This window comes from Melanerpes formicivorus, unplaced genomic scaffold (genome assembly GCF_026170545.1).
Source record: "Melanerpes formicivorus ecotype bairdi unplaced genomic scaffold, bMelFor1.0.p_v2 SCAF_14, whole genome shotgun sequence".
In the NCBI taxonomy this organism is placed as follows: domain Eukaryota; kingdom Metazoa; phylum Chordata; class Aves; order Piciformes; family Picidae; genus Melanerpes; species Melanerpes formicivorus.
In genome coordinates, this window is record NW_027142366.1 from 4,665,611 (window position 1) to 4,682,025 (window position 16,415).

The 16,415-nt window shown below is 48.9% G+C and overlaps 3 protein-coding genes across 4 annotated transcripts in view; 2 read left to right on the plus strand and 1 right to left on the minus strand.

Annotated features, from left to right (window-relative positions):
- Positions 1 to 127: 127 nt before the first annotated feature.
- On the minus strand, positions 128 to 5,406 carry NUDT1 (nudix hydrolase 1). Its single transcript, XM_068146669.1, has 4 exons — positions 5,299 to 5,406; positions 4,517 to 4,673; positions 1,576 to 1,721; positions 128 to 660 (listed from the first exon to the last, which is right to left on the minus strand). Exons 2-4 carry the CDS (start codon positions 4,666 to 4,668, stop codon positions 488 to 490), a joined length of 471 nt encoding a protein of 156 aa, XP_068002770.1. The 5' UTR covers positions 4,669 to 4,673; positions 5,299 to 5,406; the 3' UTR covers positions 128 to 487.
- Positions 5,407 to 5,431: 25 nt separating this feature from the next.
- MRM2 (mitochondrial rRNA methyltransferase 2) lies at positions 5,432 to 8,622 on the plus strand. Its single transcript, XM_068146668.1, has 3 exons — positions 5,432 to 5,500; positions 6,164 to 6,435; positions 7,866 to 8,622. The coding sequence occupies exons 1-3, from the start codon at positions 5,481 to 5,483 to the stop codon at positions 8,288 to 8,290; spliced, it is 717 nt and encodes a 238-aa protein (XP_068002769.1). The 5' UTR covers positions 5,432 to 5,480; the 3' UTR covers positions 8,291 to 8,622.
- A 969-nt stretch (positions 8,623 to 9,591) lies between these two features.
- The window catches only part of MAD1L1 (mitotic arrest deficient 1 like 1), a 428,013-nt gene continuing 421,189 nt past the window's right edge, over positions 9,592 to 16,415 (plus strand). For both annotated transcript variants that reach the window (XR_010988348.1, XM_068146670.1), the window contains exons 1-4: positions 9,592 to 9,746; positions 12,415 to 12,568; positions 13,785 to 13,925; positions 15,684 to 15,863. Coding sequence is in view for 1 of the 2 variants with exons in the window: in XM_068146670.1 (XP_068002771.1) it covers positions 12,419 to 12,568; positions 13,785 to 13,925; positions 15,684 to 15,863 (471 nt within the window). In the remaining variant the exon portion in view is untranslated. The remainder of the gene's footprint in view (positions 9,747 to 12,414; positions 12,569 to 13,784; positions 13,926 to 15,683; positions 15,864 to 16,415) is intronic.

Consider the following 16,415-nt stretch of genomic DNA (forward strand, 5'->3'; position numbering starts at 1 on the left):
AAACAGGCACAGAGAAGAAAATTGATTCTGCTGCATCCACTTAATGTTTCTGTGACAGGATGCCAACCCCTGAAAAGGCTCTTAATCAGTCTAGAAGGCAGCTAGCTGTTTACAACAGAACACCACATGCTTTTACTAAAAAAATGCTTTTAATCTTTTTCAGACAGAAAGGAAAGGCTTGAAAAAAAAACCCCAAACCCCAACCAGCTGCAAAGAAAAGGGTTAACACTAAGTTTTTAATCATACTCATCACATCACCACCAAAGTGTACTACAGCCAGGGGCTTTACAGCATGGGAAAATCTCATTACTTTTGCTTCTGCTTGAAGAAAGCCCCTGATTTTCCTTCCTTCCCAGTGACCTGACTAATAAGACTTTTTATTTGTTTTTATTCCTGGAGAGCTGAGGAAGGAGACCTTTCCAAGTAGCACTCGTGGTGTCCTACCCCAGCGTGGGCAGCAGCACGTGGGCCGAGTGCTTCTGTTTTCTTAAACTTCCTCCACTTCTTCCAGGGTGTGCTCCAGGATGGTGTCTTGTCCCTGGAACTTAAAATAGCCACGAAACAACTTTCTTTGAAGCACCAGGGGGAACCAGTAGGCATCATCTGCCCACATCTGATTGAAGGGCACCTCGTCCAGCTGGAACCACTGTGGGCGCATCTCTGGTGGAAGAAAACAGAAGAACTTTGCAGGAGACTTGCTCTTGGTTTGGGGTTTTTTTTTGCTGCTAAGACTTTGCATACCCATCAACAAGCAGCTTCCCTCTACAGCCCAGCTGCCTCCCTTCTCAAAGGGATATTGGCATGAATAGTTCTGCACCTCTTAAAAGCAAGGGAGTATGAATGGAATAGAATTAGCCATGTTAGAAAAGACCTTTGAGATCATTGAGTCCAACCTAGCACCATCTAATCAACTAAACCATGGCACCAAGCACCCCATCCAGTCTCTTCCTAAACACCTCCAGTGATGGTGATTCCACCACCTCCCCAGGCAGCACATTCCAATGGCCAATCTCTCTTTCTGTGAAGAGCTTCTTCCTAACATCCAGCCTAAACCTCCCATGGTGCAGCTTGTTCTGGTGCTGGTTGCCTGGGAGAAGAGACCAGCCCCCACCTGGCTACAACCTCCATTCAGGTAGTTGTAGAAAGCAGTAAGGTCTGCCCTGAGCCTCCTCTTCTCCAGCCTAAGCAACCCCAGCTCCCTCAGCCTCTCCTCACAGGGCTGTGCTCCAAACTCCTCCCCAGCTTAGTTGCCCTTCTCTGGACATGTTCCAGCAAGTCAACCTCCTTCCTAAACTAAGGGGCCCAGAACTGGACACAGGACTCAAGGTGTGACCTAACCAGTGCTGAGTACAGGGCAGAATGACCTCCCTGCTCCTGCTGGCCACACTGTTCCTGATCCAGGCCAGGATGCCATTGGCATTCTTGACCACCTGGGCACACTGCTGGCTCATGTTCAGCCTACTATCAACCAGTACCCCCAGGTCCCTTTCTGCCTGGCTGCTCTCCAGACACTCTGACCCCAGCCTTCAGCACTGCATGGGGTGGTTGTGCACCCATCCTCCACCAGTGACCTACCATCACTTTCTGTTGGCTCTCCATGAAAATCATCTGCCCGGAAAATGTGAACATCCATGAGCTCAGAGTTGCCTACAAATTCAAAAGTGATCTGACCCATCTTCTGCAGGGTGTCCACTGTCAGTCCACTCTCCTCCAGGAGCTCCCTGTGTAAGAAATAACACTTCTTTACATAAAAGCAAGCAGTGGGACAACACTGGAAGTGTTCAGAGTCAGGTTGGATGAGGCTTTGAGCAACTTGATCTAGTGGAAGGTGTCCCTGCCCATGGCAGGGGGTTGGAAGTAGGCAATCTTTAAGGTAATTTCCAACCCAAAGTATCCTGTGAACTTTTGAGATATGCTTCATTGAGACAGGCTAAAAGCTTTGCCACCTCCAAGCTAAAGCTTTTAGATTTGTGGGGAAGCAGGTAACAAAGAGTACAACATCCACACTTGCCACACAATCAGCTACTTCTGAGGCTAAGTGAAGCTTATTTAAGTAACACTACATGCACACAGAACATTGGGAATGCCACCCCCCATTCAAATGCCACATGAACAACACAAAGCAATTGTGCAAACTTCCCATTTCTGCTCCTTGGAAGTACATTTATTATAACAAGAGACTGGGAGGCAAGACTTTTAAGAGCACTTTGAGAGGCTTTGCCAGACAGCTCTTGCCCATGCATTACCATGCACGGCTCCTTGAAGCCCAGTCAATTACTTGCTCTGTTTATGCTACACACTTAGGGGCTTTTTTTTTTATCTACCTCTAACAGAATCAGCATGGCTTGAAGCCAGTCATGGTTTTTCTAGTGTACAGAAATGAGGAATACTTTGAAACAGTTGGGGTGGGTGCACTTGCCACAAGTGTGTCTTCAGTTAATAATTAATGTACTTGCATATTTGGCAGGAACCTAACAGTTTAAAAATGCAATAGAAAGGATCTTTAAGGCTCCAGCTTTCCTTGGCATCAATTTCATGGATCCCATCCTTCAAAATTACATTGCAGCTTAATGTCCTAGCTAATTTTAGTTTATCTTCCTGAGAAACTCTCTAAACCAGAAGCAGTTTTTCAGCAACAAAGCTAAAAGCCTCATTTTACAGGCTGTGGTAATTGAACAACAAAGCACAAAGCTGCTGTGGTTCTCCAAGCAATCTGTCAGCTGCTTAGCTCTGTATGTAGTAAGTGATAATACTACAGGTAGCAAACCTGAAATAACAAAGGAACTGACTGCTTCCCTTATAAGATGTGCCACTGAGGAGCTGTGGTGCCCAGGGCCCTCACAGAAATCTGGCACACCCAGTAGAGGACAGAAATCTGCCTGATACAGGAAACTTCTCTTCATGTTTTAGCTTAATATTTAATCCAATATCTAACTACCTGTGCTGTAAGGACACTTCACACCTTTCACCACTGCAAACCCAGCTGAGACATTACAACAGAGAACCACAGCCTAATGCCTCAACTCTGGGTGTGGATGTGGTGAGCTACGTGTGATCTGGACTGCATGACACCTCCTGTAGAGCTGCACCCCAAGTTTTCTCCTGGGAGAGGCAGCTCTGCAGTGGTGGTGTTCCTGCCAAGAAGGTAGGCTGCATGCCCAGCTGGCCCTGGCTCTGGGGACTGCTTCCTGCTCTGCTGACCTTGGCAGGAGTTAGTCGTGCCACTTAAATCCAAAGGGCTGAGGACTGGACTGTTGCACAGCCCACAGCAGCAGGTGCTGGATGTGCCACGGTACAGTGCAGTGAGGTCTCCAAAACTTCTATCACTTGAGAGCTCTGGCTGCTAGCTGTGGGGTAGCACAGATAAACATGCACCCAGGAAATCAAATGATAAATAATCAGATTTGCCTCATGGTCAGTGGCAACATAAGCCTAGCAAATGGCACCAAAACTGCTCTCCCTTCCTGCAGAGATGGTGAATTACATGAAAAGCCATGATGTGTCAGGTACAGTAGGGCCATGCACTGCTGGGTGCACATCTGCACAGAGGACCCTCTGTCCCCTGAATCAGCTCACCACAAAACCCAGGCAGTTGCAGTGGTACAGCTGAGGAGAAGATTCAGGGCAAAAACTGTTAGGTAGCTGATGAGCACAGCAACACTGATCTTCCTGCAGGTGCAAGGGCAATCTTTGGGCCTACCTCAGAAAATGAACTGGTAAGAAGAGTGAGGCTTTGAGCCAGCAACATTGATGTAAAGAACAAGATACCACATTTGTAGAAGAGTTTTGCAATTCAGTTGCAATCTGCTATTTAATTGTAATGACTAGATAGAAGAAAGAACTCCAATGAGCAAGTGGTAAAAGCTTCCAAAATGGTACTGTACCTGCATACTGATGGAATTCAATTCCCTAACTCAGCAGTAGGAACTGAAAATGCTGCCATGCAGGCAAATAGTAAATTTCTGCAGTGCCTTTCATAGGGGATCTCTGAGAGTTTCCAGCATTCTGTCACTACATTTCTATGCAGTACTAAAAATGCTACTGGAAGGTAGCACCTGTTCAACAGCTTCAAAATTTAAACAGCAAGCAGGACAATGGCATAAACTGCAATTCTGCTGTACAGCCCAAATTAAAGTGCACCTTTCTGAACAGTGTAAGAACCTCTGCCCCACCACTAACAAACCAGGTCTCAGTTTAGATCAGTCTGAGATATGGGAGGGAGGACACTTGGTAACTGGCTACTTGTAGACTGGAAAACAGTTAAAGATTTGCAGGTGACAGGCAGCAGGAATCAGTCCTGTTTCTTTGTACAGATGGATGATCCCCCACTGCCTGTGGAGCAGGTGGTTCTTGTTTGTTCAGAGATGGCTCACGGCTGCACTCATGGGGAGCACACTGGCTACAAGTGTGTTACCAGGGGAGCCGTAAGATTTACACCTGCAGTCCATCACAGCACCTCCACAGCCCAACCTGCCCCCCACGCCCACCCTCCTCAGGGCACCAGCCCAGGCCTCACCTGCGAGCAGCCTCCTCGATGCTCTCCCCTGGCTGCACCTTCCCCCCAAAGCCATTCCAGAGCCCGGCTCCAAACCCACGTTTCTTCATGCCCAGGAGGACGCGGGGAGGCTGCACCACCAGGACGAGGGTGAAGAGCCTGGAGGTGAACATGGCTCCTGGGTGAGAGATGGGAGGAGAACATGCTGTGCCAAAGGCTCCGAGAGGAGGCCAGGCTGCTCCTCCAGCACAGGCTGGGGGGCAGACAGTCCCTAATGCCCCCAAACACCCAGCACTCCCTCCCCAAGTGCCTGGTTCCCACCATCCCTAGCCCCAACCCTTGGTCCCCTAGTTCCTCTCCCAAAGCCTACTTCCACTCCCCACTACACCTTGCTCTTCTGCTCCTTCAGACACCGCCCCCCCAAAAAAAAAAACCCCACAACAACATTTGATCATTTAGGTTGGAGAAGACCTTTAAATAATCAAATATTTTTAACCCACTGCCGAGTCCACCTCTAAGCCATGTCCCTAAGCACTACATCCATGAGCCCTCTCCGCAAAGCCTCAGCCTCCCTCCCCAAATCCTTGTCCTCCCAGAACCCCCTCTCCAAATCATTGTCCTTCCAGAACTCCCTCCCCAAACACTTCGCCTCCTTCCCCAAATCCCTGACCTCCCAGATTTCCCTTCCCAACTCCTTGAACTCCTTCCCCAAATTCTGGATTTTCAGCAGCCCTCTCCTTAAATCCTTAACCCCTCTCCGACACTCCCATCCTCTGGCTCCCCCGTCCCTGTCCTCCACACACCTCTAACAGACTTTCCCACCCTCCGCTTCCTTCTCCCCCACGGAGGCGCCGCGGCCGGCGGCGGTTCCGGCCGGGCCCGCTTCTTCCCGCGCCGCCGCCACTCGGGCCCCGCCCCCGGCCCCGCCCTGCTCCGGCCCCGCCCCGCGGCAGCCGCCAGGGGAGGGCGGAGCGAGGCGGCCGTCATGGCGGGGTGGGGGGGCAGGTGCGTGTGAGGGGCTGTCGGGGAGAGCTCGGACTCGGCGGGTCCTGCCCGAGCCGAGCCGGGGGGCGGTGGGGGGGCTCCGAGGAGATGCGGCGTTAGTCTCGGGGGGCGGTGGGGTGACCCTGCTGGGGTGCGGTGTTAGCCCCAGCACCTTCCCGCCACGAGTGTGTGTGTCTGGGGGGTGTTGTGTGGTTGTTGGAAGAGCTGGAGCGGGGCTTGGTTACCGGGGAAGCGGTGGTAGCAGTGCCTGTGGCTGTCAGTGTGCTCTGCCCGGGGTCTCCAGGGGCTGGGGCAGCCCTGGAGGGACTGATGCACCCTTGGCCAGAGGCTGCCAGCCCCAACCTGGGCCCTGTCTGCCATGTGCCCTATGGGCCTTGAGCACGAAGGCCAGAGCAGCAGCGGAGAGAGGGGGAGGTGTGGGACCCTCTTTCCTGCCTGTGCTCAGGAGGTAACCCCTGCGGCCTCCATCCAACATCCAGCCCTGTTGCTGTGGTTGGACCAGCTAACAACAGGTGCCAAGCATCTCCAATTGGGAGGCTTTTTTTTGTTTCTTTTTGAGCCTGAGAGCAGCTGCAGCTGAGGTTACAACCAATTACTGTAGAGGCTTTTGACACGCACGGGGATCGTGCCCTAACTGATCGCCTTCCCTGTCTGTCCGGGCAGCTGTCATGGTTTGGTGCGCAAGTGTCTCCACACGACTGTGAGGTGTCTGAAGAAAACTGGAACTGAGCACTGGTGGTTGCAGCGGCACCTGAAGGATCCCTTTGTCAAGGCAGGAAAGCAGCAGCACTACCGTTGCCGGAGTGCCTTCAAGTTGCTGGAGATCGATGACAAGTTTCATATTCTTCGCCCAGGATTCTCTGTTCTTGACTGCGGAGCTGCGCCCGGCGCTTGGAGCCAGGTTGCTGTAGAGAGGGTCAACGCCTTGGGTACCGGTAAGTGCACGGTTTTGGCCAGCTAGGTGGGGGTGATGCTCATCCTAAAGTGTGTGAGATGGTGGAGGTGTGGGGAAGGGACATGGGTGCTGGCAGGTGTCAGAGCCACTGGCAGAAGCATGAAGTGCCTGCGTGGCAGTGAAGAATCATAAATCTTCATATGGGATGGAGAAATCATATTGTGAAATACAGGTTTGCTGTGAGGTGCTGCTGAATGAAGTGTTCTGTGTTTTGGAGAAGAGCACACAGAATCACAGAATGTTAGGGCTTGGAAGGGACCTCAAAAGAGCATCTAGTCCAACCCTTATGCTAGAGCAGGACCACCTAGAGCAGGTCACACAGGAACATATCCAGGTGAGTTTTGAATGTCTCCTTCACTGGAGACTCCACAACCTCTGGGCAGCTTGTTCCAGGGCTCTGTCACCCTCACAGTGAAAAAGTTTTCCTTTATGTTTACATGGAACCTCCTATGCTCCAGCTTGTACTCATTGCCCCTTGTCCTATCACTGGACATCAGTGAGAAGAGCCTGGCTTAATTCTCCTGACACTTGATCTTCACACATTTATAAACATGAATGAGGACACCCTTCAGTCTCCTTCAAGCTAAAGAGACCCAGTTCCCTCAGCCTTTCCTCATGAGGGAGGTGTTCTCCCTTCAGCATTTTTGTGGCTCTGTGCTGTTTCAAGCAGTTCCTTGAACCGAGTGGCCCAGAATTGGACACAATATTCCAGGTACAGCCTTCTTACAGTATCATAGTACTATGATACTATAAAAGTAAGGCACAAAGTAAGGCAACAAAGGCACATTGCTGGGCTCATGGTCATCCTGTTGTCCATCAGGACTCCAGGTCCTTTTCCCCACAGCTGCTCTGCAGCAGGTCAGCCCCCAGCCTGTACTAGTCCATGGGGTTGTTCTTTCCTATATGCAAGACTCTACACTTGTCCTTCTTGTATTTCATTCAATTTCTTCCCACCCAACTCACTGACCTGTCCAGGTCTTAGTGAATGGCAGCACATCCCTTCATTCTGAAATTGGTGTAGCCTCCAGCAGGTAGCTTGGCTTTTCTGTAGCTTTATTTCCCATTGAGAAATGGTGGTAACCACCACATACTGGTTATGGTTTTTAAGCCATTAATATTTACAAGATAAGATGTTACCATCTGTACTATTGTCCAGGATTTCTGGGCTATCAGTCTTGAAAGAGCAGAAGAAAGATAAGAAAAATAGCCCTTGCTTAACCAAAGTAACTGAGTTTTCATGTCTTGAACAGATTAGCTTATAGCAAACAATGCAGCAGGTGGTCTAGGGACAAGACCACCAGACGTGGCAGGTGATAGGTGTTTTGTTTATTGACTAACACAGAGCTCTTGCATGTGTGGGTTATTGCAAGCTTTGCTTTGAGTGTTGAGTTTGTCATTGTTCTAATCTAGATCCTGCTGTCCCCACTGGCTTCATCCTTGGTGTGGACCTCCTGCGGATTTCTCCTCTGGAAGGAGCAGTCTTCCTGTCAAAGGCTGACATTGCAGACCCAGCCACACTGAGGGCAATTCAGAGCCTGCTTCCTGCAGAGAAGGTGGATGTTATCTTGAGTGACATGGCACCCAATGCCACAGGCATTAAAGAGCTGGATCATCAGAAGGTGATCCGTCTATGTTTAGGCCTCCTGAATCTGTCCCAGAGTATTTTAAAGCCGAAAGGAACAATGCTCTGCAAATTCTGGGATGGACACGAGTCCCGTCTGCTGGAACACCGGCTGAAGGAGCAGTTCCAAGATGTGAGAACCATAAAGCCTCAGGCCAGCCGGAAGGACTCTGCTGAATCCTATTATTTGGCAAGACTGTACAAGGGAAGGTGAAAGCTGAGAATTGCAGGTTATCAAACAGGTGGTCAGGCATTGATTGGAAAGCTGAACTTGGCATATGTTTAAAGAAAAGTACCAGGAATAAGACCCCTGACTTGAACTGTTCCCTTGGAGAGAAGAGCCTGGGAAAATCTGCCACATCTCTTGAGTGCTTTCCCAGTTAAAAGAAATAAGCCAGGGTGGTGTCCTACTGAGTTTGTCCACTAATTTCACAAGCAGAGACATCTAATCTAGATTCTCACTTGTGGAGAAAATAGTTGGGAATGGAGAGGAGCAATCTGAAAGGCCACCTCTGAGGCTGGAGTAGTGGAAATGGAAATAAAACGGTGATTATATGAATTTTTAATGTGTGCTTGAAAATCATTGCACTATGAATACATGAGACTAACCATAAAGGTGGTTATCAGGATGAGAGGGAACAGTAAGTGGAGTTTCAGCCAATTTATTACCTCTTCACCTTCCTTAAAAGCTTTATTAGCACATGTTAAACCAGATGATGTTCTCCTGCATGTCAGGATGCTGTATGACTGGTAATGCAGTCACTGGAGATGTTGTTAATGTATTTATAGTAGTATTTTTTATTGTCCTTAACAGCTATGGCTAGGTTGAGTCCTAGTTGGGCTTTGGCTCTCCTAACTTTCTCCCTACATAGCCTCACTACGTTTTTAGAGTCCTCCTGAGAGGCGTGCCCCCTCTTCCAAAGGCCATAAACTCTCCTTTTGTTCCTGAGGCCCAGCCAAAGCTCCCTGTTTAGTTAGACCAGCGTTTTTTGGCACGTGGGGACAGCCAGCTCCTGTGCATTTAAGGCTTCCTTCTTAAAGTATGTCCAGCTTTCCTGGACTCCTCTACCCTTCAGGACTGCCTCCCGAGGCGCTTTGCCAATCAAGTCTCCTGAACGTGAGCGCGTTATCCCAACAGTCCAAACCGGGGAGCGGGGTTGTTTATGGTTGCTTGGGAAGGGAAAAACCCCATGTCAGTTTCACTCCGTGGAAATTTCATGACCAGCGGCTGGCCCCAGGCGCTTCAGCGAGCAGTGCGCTGGCTGAGTGTGTGCTCGCCCTGCTGCTCCTCGGGTTGCAGCGGCAGCAGGAGCCCTGCAGCTCGGTCCCCGGCACGCAGCGGTTATGGGGGAGTCCGTTGCGAGGGGGCGGCGGGGGGAGGCTGAGCTGGAAGCCGTTTCGCACCGAGGGGGGATATTACGGGAGGTCCCGGAGTGCGCGCCTAGTCCCGTCGTTACGGCGGCCCGGGCCACTGATCACGCGAGAGCTGGGCGCGAGTTCGCGTGAGATCTCGGCGCCGGGACGAGGAGGGAGATCCAAGCGGGGCGCGCGCCGCCGCCCGCAGCGGGTGAGCGAAGGAAGGAGGGCGGCTGGCTCCCTCGGCTCCGCTCGGCTCTCCTCGGCTCGGTGCGGCGTTCGGGAGCGGCCGAGCCCGGACACGTGAGAGAGAGGTAAGGAGGCTGTGCCGTGTCCCCGTTCCTCCCTCCCCGGGGCGGCCGCTCGCCGCCTCCGAGGCGGGGCAGGGTTGTGGGTGCTGCCGGAGCCCCGCTCCCCATCAGCGACCTCGAGGACCAACCCCGTGCAGTGCCCATGGCGGACCGGCTGCAAGGGAGCAGCCCTGCGTGCGCGGCGACTGCTGCCGGCGGTTCGGCGTTCGGGTGTGAGCGCAGGGCGTCCCTTGGTGCCCTGCAAGGGAGCCTTTGCCAAAGGCTTTCCTTCGCTGGGGAGGTTGGGACGTACCTGCCTGCTGGGAGTTTATAGGTTGATTCATAGATTCATTGAATGGTTCAGGTTGGAAGTGACCTGGGTCCCGCCCCCTTACCACGGGCAGGGGCATCTTGCACTAGCCCAGGATGCTCAAGGTCCCATCTAGCCTGGCCTTTCCAGTTTAAATCTGCCCTCCTCAAACTTAAAGCCATTTCTTCTCCTTCTATCACTACAAGCTCTTGTGGAAAAGCCCCCTTCAGGTACTGGAAGGCAGCTGTAAGGTCTTCCCGGAGCCTTCTTTTCTCCAGGCGGAGCAGCCCCAGCTCACTCAGCCTGTCCCTATAGAGGAGGGTGCTCCAGCCCTCTGATCATCTTTGTGGCTGTCCACTGGACCTGTTCCAGCAGCTCCATCTCCCCCTTATGCTGGGGCCACCAGAAGTGGAGTGGAGGCGTTCACCAGAGCAGAGTAGAGGGGCTGAATCGCCTCCTGCTAGACACACTTCTGCTGGTCACACCTCTTTTAATGCAGCCCACGACACAGTTGCCTTCTGGGCTGCTAGTGCACATGCTGGCTCATGCTGAATTTTTCACCAGCTGACACCCTCAAGTCCTTCTCCTTGAGACTGCTCTCAAGCCACTCCTCGCCCAGCCTGTATTTGTGCCTGTGATTGCCCTGGCCCAGGTGTAGGACCTTGCACCTGGCCTTGTTGAACTTTATGAGATTGCCTTGTGCCCACCTCTCAAGCCTGTCCAGGTCCCTCTGGATGGCATCCTTTCCCTCCAGCATGTCAGCCAGACCATGCAGTTTGGCATTGTCCACATGTTTGCTGAGGGTGCCTCAATCTCACTGTCCCTACCTCTGACAAAGGAGTTAAACAGCGCTGGTCCCAGTACCAGTCCCTGAGGGACACCAGTTCTCACTGGTATCCATTTGGACATTGAGCTGTTGATTGCAATTCTCTGGGTGTGGCCATCCAGCCAATTCCTTATCCAGTGAGTGGGCTGCCCCTTATGTCCATACTTTTCCAGTTTGGTGACTGGGGTGTCACACAGAACAGTATCAAAAGTCCAGGAAGATGACATCAGTTGCTCTTCCCTTTTCCACTGATGCTGTAACTCCATTGTAGAAAGCCAGCAAGTTTGCCAGGCATGATTTGCCCTTGGTGAAGCCATGCTGGTTAACACAGAATCACAGAATGGTGTGGATTGGAAGGGACCTCCAAAGCTCATCTTATCTCCTTTTAAGTCCCTAGCCAGATGTAATTCTATCTGGGCTTTTACTTTCCTAACCTGATTGCTGGCTGCTTGGACAACTTCTTTGTAGTCTTCCTGCATGGCCTGTTCTTGTTTCAGTTGCTTACAGACTCTCCTTTCTTGCCCAAATAAGTCCAGGAGCACTTTGTTCATCCACACCAGCCTCCTGGCACTCTTGCCTGCCTTATTCCTTCTTGGAATGCACTGCACCTGGGCTTGGAGAAGATGATCCCTGATTATTGACCAGCTTTCTTGGGCCCCTCTTCCCTGCAGAGCTTTATGCCATACACTCTGCTGAGCAGATCCCTGAAGAGGATGAAGTCACACAAGCCTGTGTGAATCTTGTGCTTTGCCTTTCCTGGTCCCAGACTTTCTTCTGTGCTTCTGGAGCCTTGTGGAGCACGCAGTCACTAGAGGGACTCAGCTCCTGAACTCTCCCAGGAAACCTTGTTGGCTTTTCTGAGCTCCAGGCTCAGGGGTTTGGCCCTTTAGTTATTACCCTGTTAGATACAAAGGAAGAATTGCAAAATGCATCCTAAAAGCTTTTCTGTGAGTGAGGAGACAGTTTTACTTGGAGAAGCAATCTGTGAACTTGGGAAGTCTTGTTCCTGCAAGTTAGGTTGCAGAGTGCCTCCTGGAAACCAGAATCAGGTTGTGTGGAAAGCAGAGTTTGCTGCTAGTATGGAATTATTTCCTCCCCCTGCCACCAGCCTCATATGTTTGGAGGCAGAGTAAGGAGTTCTGTTTGTTCGTGTTAGGTGCAGTAGATCTTCACCTCCTACAATGTTAGTTTGTTTCCCAGACACTGTCTTGATTTGTGTCATTTATGACACCTGTTACTTGTTTGCTTTTGGGATGAGGTTTGCAGGGGCGAGCATTACTTAAGTAAAACCAAACAGTTTCAGGTGGGAAGTTCAGGGAAGCACCTGCTGGCTTTCATCAGTGTCTCATTGCTGACACCTGGTTGGATAGTGTTTTCTGGTTCAAGCTGACCCCAGCCAGTAATCTGTGGGTGGTGTGGTGAGCAGACTGGGCTTTGTAGCCTGTATCTTACATTTAGGGTTTCCTCAGAGCAGGGATGTGTGTCTCTCTAGCAAAGCAGCCACTCTATCAGAGGTTGCTCTTGAATGTTCTGCTCATTACTTTGTGTATTTCCAGAGCCATGGAGGACTTGCAAGACAACACCACCGTCTTTTCCACCCTGAGGTCCCTCAACAACTTTATTTCACAGCGTATGGAGGGGGTGTCTGGGGTGGCTACGCCGAGTTCATCTCAAAGCTCCTTACAGGCTCAATACCAGCAGAGGATGCAGGTAAGGTGTCCTCAGCTTCATGTCACTTCAGTGTGGCTGTAGACTCCTTTTGGTTCTTCCGGGGATCAGGATGGATTTAATTAAGATCTGGCCATTCTTTCTAAGATTAATATTCACGCAGGCTCAAGAATGGAAGCTGGCTTTTGGTCAACACCCTTAGAATCTTTACTGTAGTATTTTCTTAAGTGTCAGACATATTTATTTCTGTTTTGTAAAGATTTAAGACAGGTCTTTTGAATTGCCTCCTTGCTTGTTATATCAGAGTATCAGCTCAGGAAATTAAACTGCAAGTTGTTTTCATAGTGCTGAACAAAGGAGCTTTATATGTGGTACTCTTCTAGTAAGTCATTTGCTACCTCTTTTTCACGAGCTTCCTTAAAATTTCTTTGCCTGGACACACACAGGAGACTTGCTTTATGTTGTGACTTTGCTATGCTGACCAGTTGTGCTTTTTGGGCCAGTTCTGTGTGTATCCATAGGGGTTGTTGTGATGTTTTTCCTGTAAGCTGCCTTATAAAGCAGGCTGGATCAGTTTATTAGGCTGGAATAAAGATTCTGTCTTGTAAGTTGTTTTACTTCAGTATCTAAGTATCAAATAAGCTTTGCATTTGGAATGCTGACAAAAAAGCTAGGCATTTTCTCTCTGTGGCACCTCTCTGGTTACAAAGGTGGTTGGTGAGAGGTGGCTGGCCCTAGAGAGTCTTCATAGGCTGTGTGTTGAATGCCATTGTTTAGATGTCAGGTGTTTAATTAATATCTGTGCTGTAAGGTAATTGGAATGATGAAAAAGGAAGCATTATGATGTAGCAGGTAATAGAAAAACATGCTCAGCAGTTAAATGTCATGGGGAGCATGATCTCTGCTCTTGGGTAGCTGCTGTTACTTTTATGAGCCTTGGGCAGTTCATAGTTAGCCTTTTTTTTTTCCACAGAGAGAAGTGCATTTTGTTAGAGTGCCTCCAGAGATTAAGAAATTCTGAATGAAGAACTTGAAATTGACTTATGTCTAAACAGCACTGATTTGGTGTGGGTTTGGGAGTGTGTTGGTAAACTCTGGGTTTCCTCCTCTGCACCTGGTGTGAGGAGACAAGTGCAACAAACGGTTTTCTTCTGAATGTAAAGTGGCATGCAATGAGTAGTACAAGGTGGGAGATAATGATGTTGTTGCAGTGCTGTTAATGGTGTATGGTGTCTCTCTCCACACATGAACTGGCCAGCTGGAAGAGCAAGCTGGGCAGATCCACTCCAAATCCCAGCTGCTGCAAGTGGAACGGGAGAAGATGCAGATGGAGGTTATCCACAAACGAGCTCGCATTGAGCTAGAGAAGGCAGCTAATACCAATGCCAGGAACTATGAGGTAAGTACAGCAGCTGTGGATGGGTTGGTCTCGTGTTGGTGAGCTGGAGCATAAGTGGTGTGTCTGCACTGGTGTTTTACTTTGGTTCAGGAATATGCTCTTGACTTCTCTTGTGCTGTGCTTTGATTTGCAGTGGTGTGTCTTAAAATGTGTCTAGTCAATGTTGGCTTTTTTGGTTTTTTTTTGGATGAAACTAACTAAAAGATGCAGTCCAGAAGCAAACTTGGTGTTCTCCAGCTGCTAATGGATGCTGTCTTCAGAGCAGAACTTCTGTGAATCCATAATAAATGCTTCTGCAATGCATTTACTGCAGATGTGGTGGTGATGAGGTTGTCCAGTTCTCAGCCCCAACTGCTTCACTCTACCCTTGCAGTGCATTGTGCTACCTTGCTAATGTGCACAAGGCTGTGAACGCCAAAGCCTTGTTTGACTGACAAACTGATGGTCTGATCACTAGACTCTGCCAGTTTAGCACTGAAGTTGTCATGAGTAACAATAACAGAAGGGATTTGTTGCTTGTTTCTCCCAGAAGTGTTTAAGTGTTTTTCTCCCAGATGAATGTAAACTTCTGCTGGCACAATCACAAGCATTTAGTTTGTGTGCCTGTAATTAATTGGAATGGCAGCAGTGCCAGCCATGTGCTGTCACACAAGAGAGCTTGCTCTGATAAAGCAGTGAGCCTCACTCAGGGACTAACAGCTTTTATTGCTTGCTGGTTTTATGCCCACATAAGTTTGCTTAACTATGTTACTGAAATAAGCAGTAGGTCTGTGGGGTTTGTTGTATTGTGAAGGTCTTACATGCTGCTGATTATTTAAAAAGGAATAAACACCTTTTGTTGTATTTTACAAGGGTGCTGGGTGACAGATTGAATGGGGAGCTGTGAACTAGGCAGCCAGTGACTAAATTCCCTGCTCTTCTGAAGTCAGGTGATGTGGGATTAAGCTAGGAAGAGTTCAAACTGGAATGTAGCTGAGTCAGTCAGAGAAACCCTTAAAATACTGGTACAAAAAAAAGGGAGCAGCACTAATCCAGCACTGTGGTAATTACCCAGCTCAGATTCTGTAGTTTTTTGAGTCATGTGGATAAAGGTTTTAAGGCACCTCACATTGCTTTGCATAATCCTTGCTTACTATGTAAATCCATGTCTCGATTTGCTTTGATTAGCAAAGCAATTTACTACACGTTTTTTTCAATAAGTGTTATTCAATTTGTGGTAGGAATAAACTGAAATGGTTTATGGAAGGTCATCAGAGTGCAAAAATATTGATTGTGTTCATCAATAATCCTGAGCACTAAGCCCTCATTAAATAGCCTCATACACTTTCCAGAAGTTGCAGAGGGAAGTTTGTCTCATTAACCCAACTCCTGGTATCTGAGTTTCTGAAAGTCAATTTGCTATGCATGGGTCAGCTTTAAATTGGAGCATCAGATGTTTTCATCTTATCTGCTGGAGGGTGTGCAGTGGAGTCTGTGAAACCAAGTCTGTGCTCTCATAGTCATGTTTCAGCCTAAGAAATTAGGAAGATTCTGGCTCTTCATTTTCTAGCTCCACGGTCCTGGGTGTTTCCTTGACATTGGATTGATTCTTTTGCTCTTGCTAATGCACAGGTTAAAGCTGTGGTCTCGGTAACAGTGCTCCTTGGGGATGCCTTGGTGACCACAGTAATGAGGAGTGGAAACAGGAGGAACAAAAAAGCTTCATCTTTGTGCTACTTTCTTCTTATGTCTGTTTGCATTTCTTTTTCCCTTTGCAAGCGAGAAGCTGACCGTAACCAGGAGCTGCTCACACGCATAAAGCAGTATCAGGAAAGGGAAGCAGAAGCTGAAAATAAACTGAGAGAACAAATGGAGATGAACAAATCCTACAAGAAGAGCATGGAGACAATGAGTAAGAAGCTGCAAGAGAAGGAGAGCAAATTAGCTGAAGCTAACGAAGTAAGGAGAGAGTAATTTTTTCATCTGTCCCTAGCTTCACTTGACTTTGCAGATCCTGGGAACTGAAAATGCCCTTTCTCATTTAAAAAAATATTTAATAAATTGGACTCACCATATCCATCATCTGCAAACAGCCCTGGTGCTGTGAGTCTTGGCTGTCAAAGGTTAGAACCCAGCCAAGTCCAGACAGAAGTGAGCAGGTCAGAATATGCTGCTGTGTTAGTTAACGATGAGAAGAGATTTATTGGGTAGGTTGATATGAAGAAAGATTAAAAAAGCAGAAGGCACGTAGAAGGTTAGGTTTAGAAGTCAGATTACATGATACTGAGTAAGGAAAGGGGAAATGATGGAGGGGATAAGATGGGAAGGTGTTTAGGGAAGCAGGGAGAGCTGTAGAGTGGATGTACCAAATGTGTCTTAAATGCCTGTTTGTTCCACTGCAGAACAAATGCTTGGATAATAATTTCAGTTCTGTTGGATGAAGAGAGCATTCTGTCAACCCTCAGACTTTTCAGATACTGTTACAGTTAACTTCAACTTGTTCATTTGCAA